General features: G+C 49.4%; 1 protein-coding gene across 2 annotated transcripts in view; it reads left to right on the forward strand.

Annotated features, from left to right (window-relative positions):
* The window catches only part of LOC140430971 (excitatory amino acid transporter 2-like), a 643482-nt gene that overhangs the window by 173823 nt on the left and 443110 nt on the right, over positions 1-26549 (forward strand). For both annotated transcript variants that reach the window (XM_072518822.1, XM_072518821.1), the window contains 3 exons: positions 4419-4571; positions 19263-19513; positions 21626-21791. In XM_072518822.1, the coding sequence (XP_072374923.1) occupies positions 4419-4571; positions 19263-19513; positions 21626-21791 (570 nt within the window). The remainder of the gene's footprint in view (positions 1-4418; positions 4572-19262; positions 19514-21625; positions 21792-26549) is intronic.

The raw sequence follows: 26549 nt of genomic DNA on the forward strand, positions 1-26549 counted from the left end.
ATGTTTCCACTAATTGGCCACTTAAGGTCCTCAATAGACTTAAGCTTGAGAAGACGGCCCACTGGCGTGGCTGGTAGAATGATCTGCTCACAATTTATGGGGGAGTAGTGACCTTCAAACCACTAATGGCGGATCCTAACATTTAGCCTGAGGAGATGGAGGACAATTTGATGAAGGTGTTCAAAGTCATGACATATTAGGTCAGCTTGGATAGAAGCAGACTATTTCTAGTGATTGAAGCATTTCGGACAACTGGACATAGACATAAGATTAAAGGTAAGAGATTTGTGAAGGAAAACGGGAGAACACATTTTATGTAGAGGATTAGGAGGATGTGGAACGTACTACTGGAGTTAGTGATGGAAGCAGACACCGTGGCCTGTATTTCTATGTTATGTTTGAGAAAACATGATTTCCGCATTTTTGCAGTGCCCAAACTGCACACTTCACCCATGCATGGTCTTGCTCAGCAATTTTGTTTTCTCACACAGAATTTGGATGCACAGTGCAGTTTGTGAGCCAGAATAGAGTCCAGGAAGAGAGTGGGTGCCGATGCAGGCTGGTGAGAAGGCCAGATTCAAATCTCCAACACAGCAGTCTAGCTCTTAAAATAATTTAATAGTTCCTGGAATTTCACCACTTGCCCACTCCACCTGCCACCCCATGCCCTCTCAGTTCTCCCCTGTCACCGGCATAAACCCTTCAATCTCTACGCCTCTGCCATGCCACTTTCAGATCCCTTATACCACCCATACCATCTCCATGCCCCCCCCATGTATCTTCGATAGCCAGCCTGCCTGTACAGTCCACAGGGGCCATGTAACACAGTGAGAATTATTTTAAAGGCAGGTGTGACAAAATTAAATCTGTGACAATATAAAAGAAAAAACATTAATCTTTTATATGTCCTTCAAAAACTGAATAATTTATTTTGAATCTGTATAATTGTCAGGCATTCTCTTGAACAGCTGTGCCAAGAGACTATTAGCTTTCGGAACTCAGCCAAGCATTCATATTAGGCACATCCATCACTACATTACTGCAACTCCATGAGCCTGAAATTGAAAGAACAGATGGTGTCCTCTGTTTCTAAGCAGATTTCCTGTGTATCAATGGAAGGTAGCAGTTGCTCAGATGCTTTTATACTTTCAAAATGGGGAATGTTTTTCCATCATCAATGCTGTCTGTAAATTTGCCAAACATGACAAGGATGGTTTAAAACACAGTAGCCCGAATTCGCTGGCTGTTGTGATTCTCTGTTCCCACTGGCAGTGTACCTCCGCCCTTAGGTTCCCAGGTGGCATCGGGTGGCTTCAATGGGAAATCCTATTGACAAGTGGCAGGAACAGAGATTCCCATCACCGGCAAACGTTGCGCCACCGAGTGACACACGGCTGGGAAAACCGGAGAATCCCGCCAATTACTTCTATATTTGCCTAAGCCCCCCTGGCCAGCAGCATGGCTCCCCCCCTACTGTGGCGGCGCTGGACACAGCCCGCAGCCGCCACTATGGGTTCCCGAAAACTGAGAGCACACGTTCCCCGCGCCATCAGGAACTCGGCCCATCGAGGGCGGAGCATCGGGGGAGAGCCTTCAGGTAACGCCCTGAGGTGGTCCCAATGGCGTGCAGCGGACTCCTCGATGATGCCGTTCTGGAGGGGGCAGAGCATCCGAAAACAGGCACTGCCCCCAAAGGATTCTTTGCCCCATCGCCGATTACAAAATCAGTGTCGGCAAGCATAGAATCCCGCCCATGTTTCTATGTTGTATTTTCTATAGAATTCACAACATTGTTTACCTATTAAGATTGGTACATGGGATTACATTTAAAAGCCGTGTCCTGAAATCACTCCATTGCTTTATCCTGGCTTTGTCTCTGGAAATGTTTCCTACATTTACTGGTCTCTAATGCACCAGTGCTGCCTTAGTTCCAGTAACCTTCAGTAATCCTGGCCCTATTATTACAATCCCACACCAGTCACTAATAGTAGCTAGGCTACTGGACAAAAATCCCAATATTTTATTTTAATTTTGAAAGACTGTGAGGAAAGGATACCTCGCTCCAGGAGTGATTGCCCAAAGAAATAGGGATATTGTGTATAAAAAAGCAAACTAGATTACAAACACAGTATTAGAATATCTTTAACATCGCACTATGAGACCACACCAGAAAATAGCTGACAAATACCCCTTAAACAATACTACTCAATAATTGCTATTCTCTTAATTGCTATCTTTATTCCACCTTAACAAGAAATAAAAATATCTCAGCTCTATATCCACCTTATATACCAATGGCACAGAGGAATACTTGCTTTACAGAAATATTCTTTGAGAACGAAAGCCGGGATTCTCCCCCAACTGGCAGGCGGGCCGTACCGGCGCCAAAGCGCGGCGTGAACCACTCCGGCGTCGGGCCGCCCGGAAGTTGCGGAATCCTCCGCACATCTGGGGGCTAGGCCGGCGCTGGAGTGGTTGGCGCCGCTCCAACCGGCGCCGAAGGGCCTCCACCGTCCGGCACGATTTGGCGCATGCGCGGGAGTGCCAGCGTGTTCTGGCGCATGCGCAGAACCGCTGCCGTGATCCCTGCGCATGCGCAGGGGGTTTCTTCTCTGCGCCAGCCGTGGCGGAGCTTTATAGAGGCCGGGAAAGAGTGCCCCCATGGCACAGCCCCGCCCACAGATCAGTGGGCCCTGATCGCGGGCCAGGCCACCGCGGGGGCCCCCCATGGGCCGGATAACACCCCCCCCCTCCGCGAACTCCGCAGGCCACCCTTAGAGCCAGGTCCCGCCGATATGGACCTCGTGTGTTTCACGTCCTGCTCAGCCGATCGGGGCCCGGAGAACTGCTGGGGGGGTGGGGGGGGGGGGGGGTGGGGGGGGAGGGGCCACTGCCAGCGCCCCCCGACCGACGCAACGTGATCCCCGCCCCCGCCAAAAAAACAGCGCCGGAGATTCTCCAACCCGGCGGGGGGGGTTGGAGAATCCCGCCCCAGGTCTCTTGACACTTCTTTACAGAAAAGATCTGAGGCGAGATTCTCCGACCCCCCGCCGGGTCGGAGAATCGCCGGGGGCTGGCGTGAATCCCGCCCCCGCCGGTTGCCGAAGTCTCTGGCATCGGATATTCGGCTGGGGCGTGAATCGCGCCGCGCCGGTTGGCAGGCCCCCCCGCTCGATTCTCCGGCCCGGATGGGCCAAAGTCCCGCCGCTAAAATGCCTGTCCTGCCGGCGTAAATTAAACCACCTACCTTACCGGCGGGACAAGGCGGCGCGGGCGGGCTCCGGAATCCTGGGGTGGGTGCGGTGCGATCTGGCTCCCGGGGGGTGCCCCCACGGTGGCATGGCCCGCGATCGGGACCCACCGATCCGCGGGCGGGCCTGTGCCGTGGGGGCACTCTTTCCCTTCCGCCTCCGCCACGGTCTCCACCATGGCGGAGGCAGAAGAGACTCCCTCCACTGCGCATGCGTGGGAATCTGTCAGCGGCCGCTGATGCTCCCGCGCATGCGCCGCCCGGAGATGTCATTTCCGCGCCAGCTGGCGGGGCACCAAAGGCCTTTTCCGCCAGCTGGCGGGGCGGAAATTCGTCCGGCGTCGACCTAGCCCCTCAAGGTTGGGGCTCGGGCCCCAAAGATGCGGAGCATTCCGCACCTTTGGGGTGGCGCGATGCCCGTCTGATTTGCGCCATTTTGGGCGCCGGTCGGCGGGCATCGCGCGGTTTCCGGAGAATTTCGCCCCTGACTCCTGTCATAAATCCTGGTTATATGTCTTTAAAAGCTGTTTCTCAGCTTGTTTCGGCTCCCCCTTGTCCTCAGACAAGTCTGCACTGTTTTAAAGATAGTTGATCTTTTAACTAAACTACAGACAGCAAAACCTGACTTGCGGTACCAGCTTCATCCAGAACAGAACTGAACTGAAAATTGCTTTCTCAAAAAGCCTGATGCCTTAGCTCCACCCAACAATGGCATCATCTCCTCAAGCTGAAAACAACTTAACCCCCAAGGGAATCCCCTTAATGAAAACAAAATTGCATTAGCCCATGCCTTTAAGGATGGTTGATTACACCTCTGGCTCCTAAAAACTTTGTTGTCTTTCAAACCAGGATTCTTTTAAAACATGACTTCTGCAGACACACAAACACACACTAAGCCAGGCTTTTAACCCTTACTTCACCAAATACATATCTGAAATTCCTACATCCATCACATTATTCTCTGGAGTTCCCTACCCAAAGCCTTGAAACCCACCTTCCTAACTAAACTTTGGCCAAACGTCCTAATCTTTCACTTCACTGAGTTGCTGTCACTTCAAAGTTTTATTTGCATTCGTGAATTAGCTTGTCATGGTCTTCAGAAAAAAGGGATCTACATAAATATGTATTGTAATTATTGTCCTCTAATCTCCATTTCTTCTCCCTACAGGTGTGATACTTGGAGCATTGTTTGGAGGATTGCTCCGATATGCATCTCCCATCCATCCCAATGTTGTTATGCTCATAGCGTTTCCAGGTGATATCCTCATGAGGATGTTGAAGATGCTGATTCTCCCTTTGATCATCTCCAGTTTAATCACAGGTGAGTGGCAGCCGCTACACCTCTGGTTTCTATGCACGTGCACGTCCCTGGAAAACATCTGCTACACATCTCTTGTCAACAATTGGGAAAGTTCGCCATCTGCCACCAGTTTGGGTGAAAAATAGCAAGAATTACTTTCACAAATGCAAACCTTCGAAATTTGCAGGACCAGCTGAGAAGTTTATCAAAATACAGGATTCTGCTTTAGAAGTAAAGGCATAAAGTAAAGGCTCCGATTACTTGAAGTGACTCCAAAATCTGGGATTATTTTCCTTAGAACAGGGAAGATTGATGGGAGATTTAATATTAGCTTCAAAATTAGGATTGATTTGGATATCAGGGGCGAAATTCTCCCCCAACGGCGCGATGTCCGCCGACTGGCGCCAAAAACGGCGCCAATCAGACGGGCATCGCGCCGGCCCAAAGGTGCGGAATGCTCCGCATCTTTGGGGGCCGAGACCCAACATCGAGGGGCTAGGTCAGCGCCGGAGGGATTTCCGCCCCGCCAGCTGGCGGAAATGGCGTTTGTTGCCCCGCCAGCTGGCGGAAAGGGCGTTTGGTGCCCCGCCAGCTGGCGTGGAAATGCGGCGCATGCGCGGGAGCGTCAGCGGCCGCCGACAGTTTCCCGCGCTTGCGCAGTGGGGAGAGTTTCTTCCGCCTCCGCCATGGTGGAGGCCGTGGCGGAGACGGAAGGGAAAGAGTGCCCCCACGGCACAGGCCCGCCCGCGGATCGGTGGGCCCTGATCGCGGGCCAGGCCACCGTGGGGGCACCCCCCGGGGTCAGATCGCCCCGCGCCCCCCCCAGGACCCCGGAGCCCACCCACGCCGCCTGGTCCCGCCGGTAAATACCAGCTTTGATTTACGCCGGCGGGACAGGCAATTTCTGGGCGGTACTTCGGCCCATCCAGGCCGGAGAATTGAGCGGGGGGTCCCGCCAACCGGCGCGGCCCGATTCCCGCCCCCGCCCAATCTCCGGTACCGGAGACTTTGGCGCGGGCGGGGGCGGGATTCACGGCGGCCAACGGCGATTCTCCGACCCGGCGGGGGGTCGGAGAATGACGCCCCAAAAGTGAGGAGAAACTGGTCCCAGTGGCAGACCAGTCAGTCAACAGAGGACAGAAGCTGATTGGGTATGGTCAGAACTTTGCCATTTTATAACAGCCGAAGAGATGCACTGTTTCATACAATCTGCCAGTTGTTGGGTGTACGGCTTACACACCTGGCATCACACCCACACGAAAATTCATATCCCATGTTATTCATTAATGTGATAGTAGTGTGCCTTTTAAGCCAGTTTAGCTCAGTTGACTAGACAGCTGATTGTGATGCAGAGCCAGGCCAGCAGTGAGGGTTTAATTCATGTACTGGCTCAGGTTATTCATGAAGGCTCTGTCTTCTCAATCTTGCCCCTCTCCTGAGCTGTGGTGATCCTCAGGTTAAATCACCACTAGCCAGCTCTCCCTGTCAAAGGGGAAAGCAGCCAATGGTCATCTGGGACTGTGGTGACTTTACCTTTAAACATGGTACCAGCATCCAACCAGCCGTACATGCAAAATATCCAAACATGCAACCAATATTAGATGTGATTCCACAATCAGACAGCACTTGCTAAACAGTCTTGAATTATACTGACAACCAATTTAAGATTATCAGTAAGGCTCGCAGCGTTACTCGCTTACGTGTGTTAGAAGATACAAATATTCACATACAGGGCCCGCCCTTTCAGACAGAAATTGCATGTCCACGCATTGTGCCCTTTTTAACTGAAGAAAAAGTTTGAGGGGCAGCCATTCACAGGATCATTCTCTATGGTAATGTCTTGATCAATCAAAATTGAGCAGCCTTGGTTGGAATTTAAACAAAAGCTTGGCAGTTAACTGTTCCCTGGTGCATTCTCCAAAATTAGAGTCCATTGTCAACCAATCAGCACTCTTTTCTCATGCAGTGTAAATTGTTGTTCCCTTTACAGTTATGATTATTACATCTGTTCTGACCAGCACAGGACATAAATCTGCGATAGCAATTCCCATTTACTCAAATATAGCACACTTAAAGCTTATGTCCCCTGGCTTATATGTTGTCCATAAAGGAAGGAATAAAATTGCATTTAATAAGCACAGTTCCGAACTTCAGGCCATTCTTCAGTGTTTTACTGCCAGTAAATTACTTTTAAAGTGCCACCCCCTGATTAAATGTTGATGATGCAGCAGCTCAGAGGAAAGCCCCTCAAGCAGCAATGTGATAACAATCAGATCACCTATTTTTGTGGTGTTGGTTGAAAGGCAAATATGGGTTAGGACACTAGGGAAGGCATCCAGCTCTTCTTCAAACAGTGTCATGGAATCTTTCATGTTCACCAGAGGGACCTTGATGCAATGTCTCATTCAAATGTTGGCACCTCCCATACTCATGCACTGGAGAGCCAGTCTTGATTCTATGATGAAGTCTCAGGAGAAAGCGCTACCACTGGGTCACATCTCATCCCTTAAATAACTTTTGTGAAGAATTTGAATTCAGTTTATCACTGTAAAGTAAGATGTAGCAGAGAAATTATATTTGATAAAATTGGATAAGGAAAAGATATTTGAAAGACTGGCAGTGCTCAAAAGAAGAAAATCACCCGGTCTGGATAGGGTGCATTTATTGCAAAAGCAAGATACTGCAGATTTTGGGAGTCTGAAATTCAAACAGAGACATGCTGGAAATACTCCGCAGCACTTGTGGAAAGATGGACATGGTTAAGGTTTCAAGTTGATGACTTTTAACAGAAGTGGAAAAGTTGGAGATGTAACAGGTTTTAAGCAAGTACAGAGGCAAGGAAAAGGGTGGAGTAAGGAAAATAATTTTTTTAAAGTGTGTTGGAAGGCAAGAGAGCTTCAAGGCAAAAGGGATGGTGATGGTAATGGGAGGTAATTAGCCATGGCCCACAAAGAACAATATGCATCTCTCTCTGTTGGTTATACAGCTTGAGAGGCACCATTCTGCAATAAAGGGCAAGGATAAGAGGTAGGCCTGCATGAACTATGAAAGCCAATACAGGGATAGAGACTGTAGCGTTGACATTGTTCTTCATCATACTGGAGCAAACTGACCCCCACACATTAATGGCACAAATAAAGAGACAAAGGACAGGTCTGGCGAAGGTCTGAATGGGAAAAGCAAAACCATCATCAACAGCTGCAGTCCACAAAAAGTTATGAGAGAGGTTATGATTTAAAAATTGTTGGGCTCGGTGCTGAATTGTAAAGGCGGCAAAGTGCCGAGGAGAAAGATCAGGAGCTATTCCTTGAACTTGAGCTTCATTGGAACACAGGCTAAATCGCTGGCTTTGAAAGCAGGCCAAGGCAGGCCAGCAGCACGGTTCAATTCCCGTACCAGCCTCCCCGAACAGGCGCCGGAATGTGGCGACTAGGGGCTTTTCACAGTAACTTCATTTGAAGCCTACTTGTGACAATAAGTGATTTTCATTTCATTTCATTTCACCTCAGGAGACAGCAAGGCCAAAGTGGGAATAAGGTGGGGAATGAAATGACAGGAGACTGGAAGCTCAGGGTCACACTGCTCGCTATCTGGACACAAATGTTCTGCAAAGCAGTAGCCCGATCTGTGTTTGGTCTCCCCAACTTAAAGCAGATTGCACTGAGAGCAGCGAATACATGATATTAAATTGAAAGTAAGTCGATGTTTCACTTGGAAGGAGTGTTCGGGGCCTTGAAAGTTGGAAAGTGAGAAAATGAAGGCAGACAAGGAGATGCAACACCTGAACACCTACCCTGTTATCACACTGACTGGATGACTACTTTGCGGAAAACCTCCATTTAGTCCGTAATTATAACTCCAATCTTTTGGTTTTACCTGTCATTTAGTCAGAGTAAGTGTGTGTATCTGGGAATTTGGAGTACTGTGGGAATTTGGAACAGAGGTTAAATAGGTGCTTTTTGCTTTTTTTGCTTTTTAACGTTTTAATCTTCAGCAAGTGGTCCTACTGCAAGAGTAGAGGCTACAGGGAGCTGAATGGTAAGTAAGGTGTAAGTTGTTTTTCTCCCGTTTAAAGCTACATGAAGGAAAAATAAGAGTTTTAGCTTTTTTAAAAAAGGAAATAATTTTCTAATTGGCATAAATTTAAGGTAAGAGTCTTTTAAGCTAAAAGTATGACTGGGGAGCACAGTCCGATGTTTTGCACAACCTACAGCATGTGGGAATTCCTAGATGCTCTTGACAGTCTGCATGGCCACTTTTGTGAGGGCCACAAAGAATCCAGCACGAGTTTGTAGAGTCAAACAGGAAGTAACTTTATTTACAACAATATGTACACTGTAGCAGTAGTTCACTACTGGTTTCCTCTCTAGCTGGTACCACGCTGGCTATTTATACAGCTGCAACTACTAATGATTGCCCAGCCCCCCCCTCATAGGGGGAGCTCACATTCCCCAAGAAACATGGGGTAACCAATTGTTTCCAGCCAGTTGGACCTGGGCAGCTTATAATGACCACATTTGCAGGTAGTGCCATCTTGAGAGCCGGGTTTTGGGGCGTGAATGTCGGCTGGAGGCACAATGGTTGTTAGACATGGTCACCCTGCAGTTTAAGGAAATGCAGTCAGAGGGAATTGCTCACCACCAATCAGGAGAAGGGGCAGGCAGGTAGTCAGGAGTGTCTCACACTTAAGACCTGCTTTTCTGTGTTGGAAAATGGTGAGAGTGACGATACCTCTGGGGAGTGCAGCCAGAGCCAAGTTCACGGCTCTGTGGATGGCTCAGCTGCACAAGGGAGGAGGAGTAAGAGTAGTGGAAGAGCAATAACGCTAGGAGACTCAATAATGAGGGGTGTAGATGGGCGTTTCTGCGGCCACAGATGTGACTCCAGGATGATGCGTTGCATCTCTGGTGCCAGGATCAAGAATATCACTGAAAAGCTGCAGGGAATTCTGAAGGGGAAAAATGAAAGGTCAGAGGTCATAGTTCACATTGGTACCAATGACAGAGGTAGGAAGATGGCTGAGGTCCTGCAAGAAAGATTTTGGTAGCTGGGCAGCAGATTGAAAAGCAGGACCTCAAAGGTTGTAATCTTGGAATTCCTTCCAATGCCAGGTGCTAGTAAGTATAGGGATAGGAGGATAGAGCAGATGAATGCGAGGCTGAAGAGATGCTGCAAGAGGAAGGGCTTTGTTCCGGGATCACTGGGCCCAATTCTGGGGAAGGTGGGACCTGTGCAAATGGACGGGTTGCACCTGAACCGGGAGGGGCCAACATCCTTGTGGGGTGTTTTGTTAATGCTGTTGGGGGAGGTTTAAACTAATTTTCAGGAGAATGGGTCACAATGTGAAGGTACAGTATGGGGGTGATGCACAGTCAAATATAGAAGAAAAGGTAAGTCAGTCTGGAAGGCAGAGCAAAGTTGGACATATTAAGGCACAAGGGAATATGGCAAGGCTGGATGGCATTTATCTTAAAGCAAAGAGTCTTGTGGGTAAGGCCAATGAACTTAGGGTGTTGATTAACACATGGGAGTATATTATTGTAATCACTGAGACATGGTTGAGGAAAAGGCAAGACCGGCAGCTCAATATTCCAGGGTGAGGGTGAGTTGTAAAAGAGGAGGTCTTCAGGCAAGAGGGTGAGTTGTAAAAGAGGAGGTGGTGTTGCAATATTGATCAAGGAGTCAATTACTGCAGTGAAGAAGGATGATATCTTCGAAGGCTCCTCAATTAAGGCCAAATGGATGGAACTTTTTAAAAAAGCGCAATCACATTGCTGTGAGTGCACCTTAGGCCCCCAAATAGTCAGGGAGAGATAGAAGAGCAGATATGTAGACAAATTCCAGAGAAGTGTAAAAATAGTAATTGGAGATTTCAACTTGGGATAGGCAAAGTGTGAAAGGTTTAGAGGGGACACATTCTTAAAGTACATCCAGGAGACCTTTTGAGCCAAAGAAGTCTTACAAGTGGTATTTTAGGGAAAGAGTCCAGCGCCGCCAAAGTCGGGGAAGAGTCGATCCGCGGGTAGGGGGAGACATTATTCAGGGCTGGGGGCACTGTGGTGGGGCAGTCCGGGGCGTGCGAGCCAGTCGAAGGGGGGTATTATTTTGTCGACCGGGTCCGCGAGTGGCATCCGCCATGAAGCACAGCGCAGCCGCTACAGGCCGCCGCCGTGCACATGCGCGGGCACAGACCCAGCAATTTCCTGGGCCGTATTGAGAGCTAGAGCCTGGCGCTCTACGCTGCCTTCCTGCTAGCCCCCAGCCAAACAGAGAATGGTCACTGTTTTGCGTGGAATTTTCGGTCGTAAAAGGCTACCGTTCCCACGCCGGCGTGGGGACATACCCAAATCAGAGAATCCAGCCCAAGGTTTCTGAAGTAGGGGAAGCCAACTTTAATAGGATAAGCCAGGATCTGGCCAAAGTGGATGGGAGCAGCTACTTGTAGGAAAATCCACATCAGAGCAGTAGGAGTCATTCAAAAAGGAAACAGAGATAGCAGAAAGCCATCATGTTCCTATCAAGGTAAAGGATGGAACCAACAAGCCCAGAGAAGCCTGGATGTCAGGGGATATACACAATTGGATAAGGAAAAGAAGAGAAGCTTATGGCAGATACAGGGGGCTCAAAACAGTGGATGCCCTTGAGCAGGGTTTTTCAAACCCAGGGTTACGACCCACGGGTGGGTCGCAGGTGAGTGTTGGGAGGGTCGAGGAGCAATTTATCGTGGCGTTCCCGATCGTGGGAGGAGCGCCCAACAGCCGTGACCGGGTTTTAGATTGAGAATGCTGGTGTTTGGCAAATTGAATCCAAAATTAGCTTAATGGCAGGAGGCAGAGGGTGATGGTCGAAGGTTGTTTTTGAGACTTGAAGCCTGTGTCCAGTGGTGAACTGCAGGCATCGGTTCAGAGGAGGTTCACCAGCATGTTGTCTGGGTTGGAGTTTTTCAGCTATAAAGAGAGGCTGGATAAGCTGGGGTTGTTTTCCTTCGAGCAGAGAAAGATGAGGGGGGACAGCAGAGAGGTGTACAAAATAATGAAGGATATAGATAGGGTGGATAGGAAGAAACATTTCCCTTTAGTAGAAGGGTTAATAACCAGGGGGCATAGATTTAAGGTAAGGAGCAGGTGATTGGAAAGGGATAGGTATATACCGCAGGGCAAGAGTTATATCTGGAGGAAAGGCAATTATGATGCGATGAGGCAAGACTTAGGATGCATCAGATGGAGAGGAAAACTGCAGGGGATGGGCACAATGGAAATGTGGAGCTTGTTCAAGTCCTTGATAAGTATGTACCTGTCAGGCAGGGAGGAAGTGGTCGAGCAAGGGAACCGGGGTTTACTAAAGCAGTCGAAATACTTGTCAAGAGGAAGAAGGAGGCTGATGTAAAGATGAGACATGAAGGTTCAGTTAGGGTGCTCGAGAGTTACAAGTTAGCTAGGAAAGACCTAAAGAGAAATGAATGAATCAAAATCGCTTATTGTCACAAGTAGGCTTCAATGAAGTTACTGTGAAAAGCCCCTCGTCGCCACATTCCGGCGCCTGTTCGGGGAGGCTGGTACGGGAATTGAACCGTGCTGCTGGCCTGCTTTCAAAGCCAGCGATTTAGCCCAGTGTGCTAAACCAGCCCTGAGAGAGCTAAGAAGAGCCAGGAGGGGACATGAGAAGTCTTTGGCAGGGAAGATCAAGGATAACCCTAAAGCTTTCTATAGATATGCCAGGAATAAAAGAATGACTAGGGTAAGAGTAGGGCCAGTCAAGGACAGTAGCGGGAAGTTGTGCGTGGAGTCCGAGGAGATAGGAGAGGTACTAAATGAATATTTTTCGTCAGTATTATTACAGGAAAAAGACAATGTTGTCGAGGAGAATACTGCGATTCAGGCTACTAGACTAGAAGGGCTTGAGGTTCATAAGGAGGAGGTGTTAGCAATTCTGGACAGTGTGAACATAGATAAGTCCCTTGGGCCGGATGGCATTTATCCTAGGATTCTCTGGGAAGCTAGGGAGGAGATTGCTGAGCCTTTGGCTTTGATCTTTATGTCATCTTTGTCTACAGGAATAGTGCCAGAAGACTGGAGGATAGCAAATGTTGTCCCCTTGTTCAAGAAAGGGAGTAGAGACAACCCCGGTAACTATAGACCAGTGAGCCTTACTTCTGTTAAGGGCAAAGTCTTGGAAAGGTTTATAAGAGATAGGGGGCAAAATTCTCCGGAAACGGCGCGATGTCCGCCGACTGGCGCCCAAAACGGCGCAAATCAGACGGGCATCGCGCCGCCCCAAAGGTGCGGAATGCTCCGCATCTTTGGGGGCCGAGCCCCAACCTCAAGGGGCTAGGTCGGCGCCGAACGAATTTCCACCCCGCCAGCTGGCGGAAAAGGCCTTTGGTGCCCCGCCAGCTGGCGCGGAAATGACACCTCCGGGCGGCGCATGCGCGGGAGCGTCAGCGGCCGCTGACAGCTTCCCACGCATGCGCAGTGGAGGAAGTCTCTTCTGCCTCCACATTGGTGGAGACAGTGGCGGACGCGGAAGGGAAAGAGTGCCCCCACGGCACAGGCCCGTCCGCGGATCGGTGGGCCCCGATCGCGGGCCAGGCCACCGTGGGGACACCCCCCGGGGCCAGATCGCCCCGCACCCCCCCCAGGACCCCGGAGCCCGCCCGCGCCGCCTTGTCCCACCAGTAAGGTAGGTGGTTTAATTTACGCCGGCGGGACAGGCATTTTAGCGGCGGGACTTCGGCCCATCCGGGCCGGAGAATCGAGCGGGGGGTCCCGCCAACCGGCGCGGGGGGTCCCGCCAACCGGCGCGGCGCGATTCCCGCCCCCGCCGAATATCCGGTGCCGGAGACTTCAGCAACCGGCGGGGGCGGGATTCACGCCAGCCCCCGGCGATTCTCCGACCCGACGGGGGGTCGGAGAATCTCACCCAGGATGTATAATCATCTGGAAAGGAATAATTTGATTAGAGATAGTCAACACGGTTTTATGAAGGGTAGGTCGTGCCTCACAAACCTTATTGAGTTGTTTGAGAAGGTGAACAAACAGGTGGATGAGGGTAAAGCAGTTGATGTGGTGTATATGGATTTCAGTAAAGCGTTTGATAAGGTTCCCCATAGTAGGTTGCTGCAGAAAATACGGAGGCATGGGATTCAGGGTAATTTAGCAGTTTGGATCAGAAATTGGCTAGCTGGAAGAAGACAAAGGGTGGTGGTTGATGGGAAATGTTCAGCCTGGAGTCCAGTTACTAGTGGTGTACCAAGGATCTGTTTTGGGGCCACTGCTGTTTGTCATTTTTATAAATGACCTGGAGGAGGGCGTAGAAGGATGGGTGAGTAAATTTGCAGATGACACTAAAGTCGGTGGAGTTGTGGACAGTGCGGAAGGATGTTACAAGTTACAGAGGGACATAGATAAGCTGCAGCGCTGGGCTGAGAGGTGGCAAATGGAGTTTAATGCAGAAAAGTGTGAGGTGATTCATTTTGGAAGGAATTACAGGAAGACAGAGTACTGGGCTAATGGCAAGATTCTTGGTCGTGTGGATGAGCAGAGAGATCTCGGTGTCCATGTACATAGATCCCTGAAAGTTGCCACCCAGGTTGAGAGGGTTGTTAAGAAGGCGTACGGTGTGTTAGCTTTTATTGGTAGAGGGATTGAGTTTCGGAGCCATGAGGTCATGTTGCAGCTGTACAAAACTCTGGTGCGGCCACATTTGGAGTATTGCGTGCAATTCTGGTCGCCGCATTGTCGGAAGGATGTGGAAGCATTGGAAAGGGTGCAGAGGAGATTTACCAGAATGTTGCCTGGTATGGAGGGAAGATCTCATGAGGAAAGGCTGAGGGACTTGAGGCTGTTTTCGTTATAGAGAAGAAGGTTAAGAGGTGACTTAATTGAGGCAGACAAGATGATCAGAGGATTAGATTGGGTGGACAGTGAGAGCCTTTTTCCTCGGATGGTGATGTCTAGCACGAGGGGACATAGCTTTAAATTGAGGGGAGATAGATATAGGACAGATGTCAGAGGTAAGTTCTTTACTCAGAGAGTTGTAAGGGAATGGAATGCCCTGCCTGCAACAGTAGTGGACTCGCCAACACTAAGGGCATTCAAATGGTCATTGGATAGACATATGGACGATAAGGGAATAGTGTAGATGGACTTTAGAGTGGTTTCACAGGTCGTCGCAACATCGAGGCCAAAGAGCCTGTACTGCGCTGTAATCTAAGTTCTATGATTTAGAGGGGATTTGAGGAAAAGCTTTTGAGGAAAATCTTTATCACCCAGAGGGTGTTGGGAATCTGGAACTCACTGCCTATAATAATGGTAGATGCAGGAACCCTCACAATATTTAAGGAGCATTTAAATGAGCACTTGAAAGACTACAGCATTCAAGGCTATGGACTAAGCGCTGGAAAATGGGATTAGAATAGAGAGGTGCTTGATGGCTGGCGCAGACACGATGGGCCAAAGGGCATCTTTCTGTGCTGTAAAACTCTATTGGCACGATCTTCCGAAAAGGGAACAAAGCCCCCGAGCGAGCGCATTTAACCGCGTGTTCCATATGCCGAGAAACACCTGGCTATTCAGCGTGATTCGTGTTGCATAAGGGGCCTGAACAAGGACTGGGCAGCCGAGGCCACACATAGCCTCATTTTTTAAAATGGGAAGCACCCCTCGCCAGATCTCTCCGTTGTCGTGAGAGATCGGAACGCTATTTTGAAATAATGCCCCAATCTCCGAGGCTCCCAAAGGAATCCCCAACCTCTCACCCCCCCCCTCGCCCGCCAAGCCTGAACGCAATTTGGGAGGGGCCCCCGCATCCCCAACACCCATGCTGGGCAACCTGATCACGTGTGTGCAGAAAATGTCAGCGTGGCACCTTGGCAGTGCCCTGCTAGCTGTGCCAGGCTGGCACCTAGGTGGCACTGCCAGGGTACCAGATTGCCACTGCCAGGGTACCCAACTGGCACCAGCAGTGCCAGGGCATCACCCTGCCCATATAGCATGCAGCTGGGGGCCTCCAATCACCTTGGAGACCCCTACAAGTGGTGGGGACCAGTCTTTTTTTTTTTCAAAAAAATATACTTTATTCATAAAATTTATCATAAGCATTACAGAAACATTTCAAATTGTCTTGACTGTACATTTCCGGCAGGGTTACATGTTGCCTTGACTTTCTTTCATTCAATTTTGATATTATCATACACATATCACTCTTTACATTACAATTCCTTCTTAAATATTTACATTGTCATGTTTGTTTTATACATTGGAGTGTTGGTGGCCCAGACCGAGGGGGGTTTACACTGTTACCCGCCCCTCGGTGTACATTTGCTGGAAAGACCTTACACAGTGGTCTTTCCCCATTGCGCCGTGGCGGCAGCTGCCCCAAGCTTAAGTGCGTCCCTCAGCACGTAGTCCTGGACCTTGGAATGTGCCAGTCTGCAACACTCGGTCGAGGACAATTCTTTGCACTGGAAGATCAGCAACTTTCGGGCAGACCAAAGAGCGTCTTTCACCGAGTTGATGACCTTCCAGCAGCAGTTGATATTTGTCTCGGTGTGTGTCCCTAGAACCAGTACCAAATAGCGCTCATGCAAGGTCCGTGAGATGAAGAGGTTGAATCCCAAAGCCTCAGGTACCTCGGGAATCTGCACATCAGAGTAAGGCTTACTGCCTCGCTCTAATATGCAGATTTGCCAAATGGTGATCCCACCCATTGTGGGCGGGTTTCTCCTTGCAACGTCTCGCGAGATTGTGTTGAATCTCGAGAGGGGTTGCCAGCCGGCTAGATCCTGGGAGCAGGGACTCCCGGCTTTCACCGGCCACGTTGCACCGTAGCGAGCTACTTCTCTGGCCCACGTGGGCAGAGTATCATGCCCAATGACTTTAATTCTCCGCTCTGCTCTCACTTAGGATCTCGCTGTCCTCAGTCTCCTACACTGCTTCAATTGAAGCTCAACATAATCTTGATGAACAGCACTTCATTGTTCCATTAGATATTTAGACCCCAGCTTTCCAGACTGAACACTGAGGTCGATTTCAATAATTGTCACTGCTCCCATTTTCTTTCAGGCAGCACTTATTAGCGATGATTTTGCTTTTCCCATTTAAACCTCCTCTGGACACATTTTTGGATTTTTTCCTTTCCCCATTATTATCCCCTCTTGCCTGCAGCATCATCCCTTTTTGTTATTTAATCTCTCCTCCCTATCACAGACCTTCCCTTTGACCTCTGTACTTTCATAACACTTGTAACATCGGCAGGCTTTTCCTGTTCTGAAGAAAGGTCATCACCCAGAAACAGCGGTGGGATTCTCCGTCCGTTCACGCCAGCGGGATTCTCCGGTGCCGTGGCAGTGAATGGGAGATTTGGCTGAGCGCCAAATTCTCCATCCTCACTAGCATCGGTAGTGGGGCAGACGTGCAATGGAGAACCCCGACCATTAACTCTTTCTTTCTGCACAGGTGCTGCCTGATCTGCTGGGTATTTCCAGCATTTTCAGTTTTAATTTAGGATGCAACATAAGTTTTTGAAGGGAGTAAGGATGGAGATGACAGGCCACAATTTTCCAACGGTCCTTACATATGGGAGCAGTGACAAATGACCAGGAAATTGCCCATGTTCAGAGAAAGGAAGAGATGTAAACCCAACATCTGCCTCAAGCTGGTGGTGGGGAAAAAGTAAATAATTATGAGAGAAAATGAATTATCATTTGGAAAAGTACTGCTAAATGAATGACAGCCAGAAAGGATTTGTTATGTTTGACTAACGGGATTGCGTTCGTTAATGAAGGAATGGAGAGGGTTGATGTAGGTACTGTGGTCGATGGACTTTCAAAAGATGTTTGACAGCATATCACATATTGGGCGGGATTCTCCGGTTCACCTCGCGGTTCATTTCTCCATGACACACCATTCGCTGGCGGCGCGATTCTCTCTTCCCTTGTCGATGGGATTTTCCAATGTAGCCACACAATGCCATTGGGAAACCCACGGGTGGGGTTGCATTGCCAGCGGGAAAAGTGAAATCCAGTAGCCGGAAAATTCCGGCCAATTGCTCCTGGGATGAAAAGGGCAATGGTAGCATGGATCTAAAATTGATTCAGGGACATGAAGCAGAAAGTGGTGGTAACCCAACCCCAGGGGCGAGATTCTCCGACCCCCCGCCAGGTTGGAGAATTGCCGGGGGCTGGCGTGAATCCCGCCCCCGCCGGTTGCCGAAGTCTCCGGCACCGGAGATTCGGCGGGGGCGGAAATCGCGCCGCGCCGGTTGGCGGGCCCCCCTGCGCGATTCTCCGGCCCGGATGGGCCAAAGTCCCGCCGCTAAAATGCCTGTCCCGCCGGCGTAAATTAAACCACCAACCTTACCGGCGGGACAAGGCGGCGCGGACGGGCTCCGGGGTCCTGGGGGGGGCGCGGGGCGATCTGGCCCCGGGGGTTGCCCCCACGGTGGCCTGGCCCTCGATCGGGGCCCACTGATCCGCGGGCGGGCCTGTGCCGTGGGGGCACTCTTTCCCTTCCGCCTCCGCCACGGTCTCCACCATGGCGGAGCGGAAGAGACTCCCTCCACTGCGCATGCGTGGGAAGCTGTCAGCAGCCGCTGACGATCCCGCGCATGCGCCCCCCGGAGATGTCATTTCCGCGCCAGCTGGCGGGGCACCAAAGACCTTTTCCGCCAGCTGGCGGGGCGGAAATTCGTCCGGCGCCGACCTAGCCCCTTAAGGTTGGGGCTCGGCCCCCAAAGTTGCGGAGCATTCTGCACCTTTGGGGCGGCGCGATGCCCGTCTGATTTGCGCTGTTTTGGGCGCCAGTCGGCGGACATCGCGCCGTTTCCGGAGAATTTCGCCCCAGGTGTTTTTCAGTCTGATTGATGTCTCTAAGGGGCCGGTATTGACTGCTACTCTTTTTGATATTACTGAGCTGGACTTGTGCATACAGGGCATAATTTCAAGGTTTGCAGAGGACATGAAATTCAAAAATGCAATAAATAGTGTGGAAGATAGTGACAGACTTCAGGAGGACACCAAGGGATTGGTGGAATGGGCAAGCTGATGAAATGTAACTTGGAGTAGTATGATGCGCTACATTTTGGTAGGAAACTGAGGAGAGGCAAACAAAACCTAGCGATAACATTTGAAAGAGGAGAGAACTGGGTGTGTGAACTCAGAAATCTATGAAGGTGGAGGAGGTTGCGAAGTCTGCTTATAAGAACAAACACCCAGGATCCTTGGCTTCATCAGTAGAGGCATTGAGCAAAATACCAAGGAGGTATTCCTCACAGAAGACCGGTTTGACACCATAAGGAAAATAATAATAATTCTAGGCATTATGCTTTCAGAAAAATGTCAATGTCTTTCACAGCATGCAGTCAATGGTACCTAAGGTACAGGATCTCAGTTATATGGGAGTCACTGGAGAAACTGGAGTTGTTTTCCTAGACCAGAGAAGATGAGTTGGAAACATGTGGTTTAATATCATGAAGGGTTTTGGTACAGTAAATAAGGCAAATCTGTACTCAAGGGCACAGGGATCAATATCCAGTGAACACAGACTTAGAGTGACCAACAAAAGTTCTCTGAGGATTTTATAGCCTTTGTATGTATGGTTTGGCTGATGATCCCAGATTCTAGAAATCGATATTTGGGACTATCGCTCAGTATAAATAAATGTCCTTGCAACTTTAACCTGTTGCATTAAAATTATGTTTTTTGACATTGGCAAGGCCTGTCTGGACTCGATGCCAAGGCCAGTGGACGTCTGGGAACCAGAGCCATGGTGTACTACATGTCAACCACCATCATCGCTGCAGTGTTGGGTGTGATCCTGGTGCTCGCCATTCATCCTGGCAATCCGGCACTCAAGAAGCAGTTGGGAGAAGGGAAGAAAAATGATGAGGTGTCGAGCCTGGATGCCTTTCTGGATCTCATCCGAAATCTCTTCCCTGAAAACTTGGTGCAAGCTTGTTTTCAGCAGGTAATGAAATTGGTGATGTGTTTGAATCAGAACGCAGCTAGCGTCACTGATTCACCTACATGTGACGGGCTGGTATGGTGGGGGGAGGGGGGATGTATTGTATTGAGGAGCCGCTCAGTGGTCTTTGAGGTATGAACCTGGGCAGTGAGGAGTGGGAAGGTGAAGGCAGGGGGCATTGGGTGAAGGAAGGCAAATAGGTAATGTCAGGGTGAGGAGAGGAGAGGCTGGGGGATGGGGAGTAGAAATCCAGCTGATTTTATTTCTGATGCAGATGTACTGGGGTGATGTGGAATTTCTAAGGATCCTCTAGGCACACATCCTTCCCCCATCTCTAACAGCTCGCACCAGCAAGTGCAGAGCACCAGGCATGAATCAGAAACAGGGTCGGAACTCTTCGGTTGTCGGGATTCACTTTTCCCACTGGCAGCGCAACCGCGCCAGCAGGTTTCCCGGGGTCATGGGGTGGTTTCAATGGGAAATCCCATTGACAAGCAGCGAGAGGACAGTGTTATGGGCCAGGGTTTAGAGAACCCCAAAGTGTATCATGGAGTTCACCCGACCCACAACTTTTAATAGATTGTGGAATGGGGAGCACACGGCCCACTCTACAGGTGTGGTACAGCAGAAATGGAAAAGTATTTTTTAAAGCAAAACAATGTTTATTCTATGAACCTTTTTAAAACATACAGTGAACATCTTAGCAACCATTAATTCAAATACAACCCCCAAAGAATACAACACCAAGTAAACCTTTAAGCTTTCCTTTTTAACATCCATACAGCTTAAAAACAAAACCTTTATCAGAAGCACATTAGGTTAAAGTCACGACTGAAAACATTTATAATTCTGAATTCACCAAATGATCAAGAGATAGTCTTTTGATGGCAGAGAGAACAGCAGTACACCTGCTTTGTCTGGCTTCAGCTGAAAACAAAACTAAAACACACCCTGCAGCAAACAGCCTAAAATGAAAGTATAAAAGCTGACAGACAGCCCAGCTCCACCCACACTCTGACATCACTGCAGTAGTAAACACCCATTTCTTAAAGGTACTCTCACTACAGATACTTATATACATACCCATTTATAAACACCCATTTCTTAAAGGTATTCTCACATGACAGCAGAATCCCGCTGTCAGCAAACGGGACGTGACCAAGAAACACACGGCTGGGGGATTGGAGACTCCTGCCCCTGCATTTCCACATCCGTGTGTCCCAGAATCCTCACTTTCAACTAAACTGGGGGGGAAAACACTGCATGCTGGGAAATGAGTTATTTCCCTCCCCACCCCAAAAGCACCTGAGTTCACCTGGAAGGAAGTAAGGATCTGCCTCCCCAAACAAATCCATGCTGCAATCTAAAACAGTTGGTATTCTAGGTCAGTTAGAAGCATTTAGCTGTGTAAATAATAAAGTATTAGCATAAATAAATTGATTAACACAAATAGCACCAGCAGAGTGATACCAGAGGTACTATTATGAGGTTTTCCTTGCATATAGATGATTGAGGGGTGATCTGCCTGAGCTCTTAAAAATGATGAAGGGATTGAATAGAGCCAACTATTTTCTCTTGATGGGGGAGTTTAGAACAAGGGGGCATTAACACTGAGAGGGAAATGAGAAAGCACTTTGTCACACAAAGGGGAACAGGAATCTGGAAGCCTTTCCCCCTGAAAGGTCCTGCTACCTGAGCCAATTGGAGCATTAAAGACTCAGACTGTGGGACAGCAGTATCAAGGGTTATGGAACTAAGGAACCTAAATGCAGTTGAGGTACAGATTAGCCATTATCTCAAGGGGCTGGGAAGATCTACTTCTATTCCAATGATCTGGAGGACATGCCAAATCAGGCCAGGGTGCAGTAGAACTCTGACACTCAAAATGGCTGTCTGAGGAATAATGGTGCTAGCCAGACATTGATATAATAACTGGAGGCAAAGGAACAATCTTCTGTTGCTTAGTAAATCTAGTAGGATTTGCTGAACAGACTCCTGGCCCTAAACATTGGTCTGAATGTCTCCGAGTCCCTAAATCCACCAGTGCCAACAGTTTTATGATCGGGAATACAATCATTTACTTCACCACCTAACTGTTCTTTTCACATCCAATAGATACAAACGGTTACCAAGAAAGTGGAAAATCCCCCTGAGGATCTAAACATTGCCAACTTCACTGGGCTCGTGATGGAAGTAGTGAATGAAACACTTGCAGAATCAGAGGAACCCAGCTTCACCGTGACAAAAACCTTGCAGTTCAAGGATGGGATGAATGTGTTGGGTAGGTTCACCTCAACATTCATCCTTCTCTGGGTTATGGAGCACAAGGCTTTACAACTGATGAAAAATATATTTGTCTTATCCAGCAGCTTTCTTTTTCGTCCAGGCTTGCCTCCACACCTCCCTCTCAGTATCATTCAGGCTTTGCTCTGCAAACAATGGTACATGTATCCATAGAGAGGGATTTAGAGACACCAGTGTACTTGCACCCCTTTTCCGTCTCACTCACTCATATAGACCTAAGAGTAAACAAATCTTCTGTTAGAGATATTAATACATATACATGTATCTGAGGGTGACTGAGAAATTTTAAGGGGACTGAGTCTTTAATCTATCACACTTTGCATACTCTGTGTCCTCCTCACAACTTACTTTCCCACTTAGCTTTGTATCATCAGCAAACCTGGATACATTACTTTCAGTCCCTTAACCTATTATAGATTGTAAGTAAAAACAAGAAATGTTGGGAATACTCAACAGGTCAGACCTGTGGAAACTTTTCATCTTGCACCCATCAGGACCGATGCAAGAATGTCACGTTTCAAAAGCGACAATAATTTATGCTGCATGAGAAAATGGATGCCAACATTGTCCCAACATTGATTGGCAAGTTGACACTGATTGGGCAAAGCATTACCATGGAGAATGCACTAAGGACCTTTTATACCCTATTCTTATATTTAATACAAAAAGGCACAATGCCTGAACATATTCCATTCTCTTGAAGAAAACAGGTCCCTGTGTATGAATATATGTTGATTCTTTCAAGCGTAAGTGAGCCATAATGTGACACCAAACGATAATCTTAGATTGGCTGTTGGTTTCATTCCTAGCACATTCGGGATTGTTCATCTAGTGCTGTCCACTCAGGGAATCATATCCAACATTAGGCATTAGGTTCTGAGTTTTGCAAGAATGGGCCAATCGTCAACAGCTGAAGGGAGGTGCTGTTTGACGTGATTCACCAGTCACTAGCGAATGTGGTCTACATTCCTGGCATCACACCAAAACTGAAATTCACATGCCACAATTTCCAATTGCGTGGTGGGCAGAAATTTCTTTGGCCTGATGGCAGCATCCTGTTAGTGGCAGTATCACTTACGTTGCTACGGCGTGGTAGCAGCATGAAACAGCTAGCATCGCCTGCTGCTCAAATATTTCAGAGACCTTGGGCTGGATTCTCCATTTCTGAGACTAAGTGTTGACCCCAACGGAGCATGTGTGGACTTTCACGACAGGAAAATCGGCGCGAACCCCTCACTGATTCCGGTGAGGGGCTAGCACCGGCACCGAGTGAAACTCCCGTGGATTGAGCTGAAAATGGCCGGGTCTCGGGCCACGCATGTGCACTGTTGACGACCTGCACTGGTCACGCCGTAAAACATGGCGCCGGCCATGTGAGAATTCAATCCACCAACCGAGACTCCACAGCACACTCCCTGGCCACCCCCCGCCAGGCCCCCCAGCCCTAGCAGAAACACCCCAGCCAGCGGCTTAGATCCCGGCCAAGTGTGGCGACGCTGGACACTGTCCGCAGCCAGCACACCGGGTTCCCTCACACTTGGAACCGCACGTGGCTGCGCCGTCAGAAACTCGGTCCATCAGGGGCCGAGTATTGCGGGTGGGCCGGCCGATGACTCACCAACGGCGTTGAAACGCCGCACGGTGCACGTCACGATGATGCTGCTTTGAGGGGGCGGAGCATGGCGGACCGGCGGCAAACCTTCGCTGGCCCTGATTCCGGCATCAGAATCCATTCTGTGCCCAATCGCCGATCATGCTTTCTGCGTTGGGCTTGGGAGAATCCAGCTCCTTGTTCTCCCAGGGTAATTTGAGGAAGACTGGCCACTTTTCATATCCTAAAGTGACATCTTTAAGCCTATTCATGAGTCTGTGCGGTTATGCACTGAACAATGAATTGACCAGGACAGCCACTATCCTGCAGGATAGCATTGAAGTGCTATATTTTAGGATCAAGCTTGCCTGGTGAGCAAATGGCTTGGGTCAAGAAGATCAATCTTGTAGCAAGTGGAGCTGCAGTATACTGCTTGTGGTACAAGATGTAGAGAATGCATTAGTGGATTTCCCAACTAGCATATCAATGAATTTGAGCGCCGGGGTGGAGCGCATTAAGGTGTTTAAGGAAATTCCTACATGCAGCTGCAGATTTAAAATATCATTTACATACTGAAAATCTGCAAGAGGTGGGAGGTTAGGAGTCATTTCATCAAAAACATGTTTCTCATGGAAACTGATGAAAATGTTAACGTGAGGTGAGCCTAGCGGGAAATCCCATGGCAGGTTTCACAATGCTACTTGTTAGGACTCTGCAACAGATCCCAATTTTTTTAGGATTCTGGACAAGAAACCCCAAACAATTTGTAAAACTGTGAGGAAAGGATACTTCACGCCAGGAGTGATGACTCTGACTAATAAGTGCCTTTTATGTTAAAACAAACTTTAATTTAAACACAGAATTAACCACATAACATCAAATAAATACTTTTTGCCTGTTTAATGTTAGTCATTGTCCGCTTTTCCCATCATGCCTTCCGACACAATGTTAGTAATTGTTGATCCACTGAATTGAGCGAAATGGAGTACAGAAAACCTTAGCCAGCCCGCCCCAACAGGCAGACACCAATGTCCAAGCTGTGTTACAAATAATTATCACTCCTTAAAACAATTACATTATTGTGCATACATCCATATAATTATAGGCATTTTATTTTCCCATCAATCGTTCCCTTTTTTGCAAAAAGAACTCCAATTCCAATTTCTTGTTCTTCCTTATTCCACATTCCTCTGGACTATGCTTGAAATTTCACATTTAACTGGTCTTGTTGCATTCCCACAAATTCACAATAAAACTTTATATAAATTACCATAGATCAATACATAATCATAGAAACATAACTCTTTGTGCAATTTAGAACAAATCTGCTGAAATGGTTAATTTTCCTACAGGGACAGAGAGTGGGCGGAGAATGTTGGTACACCATTGCACCCTTTATGCACTATAAAAACTTATTTTGTTCTATTCCCTCAATTTTGCTCAAATTTCATCTCCTTTGTTTCTATTCTCTTTATAACCAATTTTAATTTCCAAATGTTGATACTTAATCAAAGTTCAAGAGTAATATGGTGAAACTGGTTTTTAACTGACTCCTGACACTTTTATAACTCAAATGTTTTGAAGACTTAAATTGGATTGCTGCTAAGATCACCTTGGGCGGGATTCTCCATGAATCAGCGCGATGGCCCGAACCCGGCGCCAAAAACGGCGCGAATCACGTCACAAATTCTCTGTCCCGGAATGGGCTAGTAGCGGCGTGACGCCATTCGCGACGACGTCACCCATCACGGACACGCGCGCCGTCAGTAATGCCGCGCAGCGTTACTGCACAAAAGACGCCCGGCCCCCCCGGCAAAATGGCCCCCCGCCACGCAGCGCCAAGTGAGACGACGCACTGCCAGCCCTCTCCCCCTCCCCCTCCCCCATATCCCCCCTGCCCCCATATCCCCCCTTACCCCATATCGCCCCTTCCCCCATCCCCCCCATCCCCCATATCCCCCTTCCCCCATATCCCCCTTCCCCCATTTCACCCCTTCCCTTATATACCCCCTTCCCACATATCCCCCCTTCTCCCATATCCCCCTTCCCCCATATCCCCCCTTCCCCTATATCCCCCCATACCCGATATCCCCTGGGGGCTGTTTAGCACAGGGCTAAATCGCTGGCTTTGAAAGCAGACCGAGGCAGGCCAGCAGCACGATTCCCATAACAGCCTCCCCGAACAGGCGCCGGAATGTGGCAACTAGGGGCTTTTCACAGTAACTTCATTTGAAGCCTACTTGTGACAATAAGCGATTTTCATTTCATTTTTCATTTCATTTCATTTTTATATCCCCCTTCCCCAATATCCCCCCTTCCCGCATATCCCCCATATCCCCCCTTCCCCTATATCCCCCATACCCCATATCCCCCTTCCCCATATCCCCCTACCCCCATATCCCCCTTCCCCATATCCCTCCATATCCCCCCTTCCCCTGTACCCCTTCCCCCATATAACCCTTCCCCCATATCCCCTTCCCCATATCCCCCTTCCGCCATATCCCCCTTCGTGGCGGCCCACGCCGCCTTGTCCCGCCGGTAAGAGAGGTGGTTTAATCCACGCCGGCGGGACAGGCATTCTATCAGCGGGACTTCGGCCCATCCGGGCTGGAGAGTCGCCGGGGGGGGGGGGCCCGCCAACCGACGCGGCGCGATTCCCTCCCCCGCCGAATCTCCAGTGCCAGAGAATTCAGCAACCGGCGGGGGCGGGATTCACGCCAGCCCCCGGCGATTCTCCGGCCCGAATGGGGCGAACTCCCACTGCTAGAATGCCTGTCCCGCTGGTGTGGATTAAACCACCTCTCTTACCGGCGGGACAAGGCGGCGCGAGCGGGCTCCGGGGTCCTGGGGGGGGGGGGCCGCGGGGCGATCTAGCCCCGGGGGGTGCCCCCACGGTGGCCTGGCCCGCGATCGGGGCCCTCCGATCCGCGGGCAGGCCTGTGCCGTGGGGGCATTCTTTTCCTTCCGCCTTCGCCACGGTCTCCACCATGGCGGAGGCGGAAGAGACCCCCTCCACTGCGCATGTGCGGGGATGACATCAGCAGCCGCTGACGCTCCTTCGCATGCGCCGCCCGGCAATGTCATTTCCGCGCCAGCTGGCGGGGCACCAAAGGCCTTTCCCACCAGCTGGCGGGGCAGAAGTCA

The sequence above is a fragment of the Scyliorhinus torazame genome, chromosome 10, assembly GCF_047496885.1.
Source record: "Scyliorhinus torazame isolate Kashiwa2021f chromosome 10, sScyTor2.1, whole genome shotgun sequence".
Lineage (NCBI taxonomy): Eukaryota > Metazoa > Chordata > Chondrichthyes > Carcharhiniformes > Scyliorhinidae > Scyliorhinus > Scyliorhinus torazame.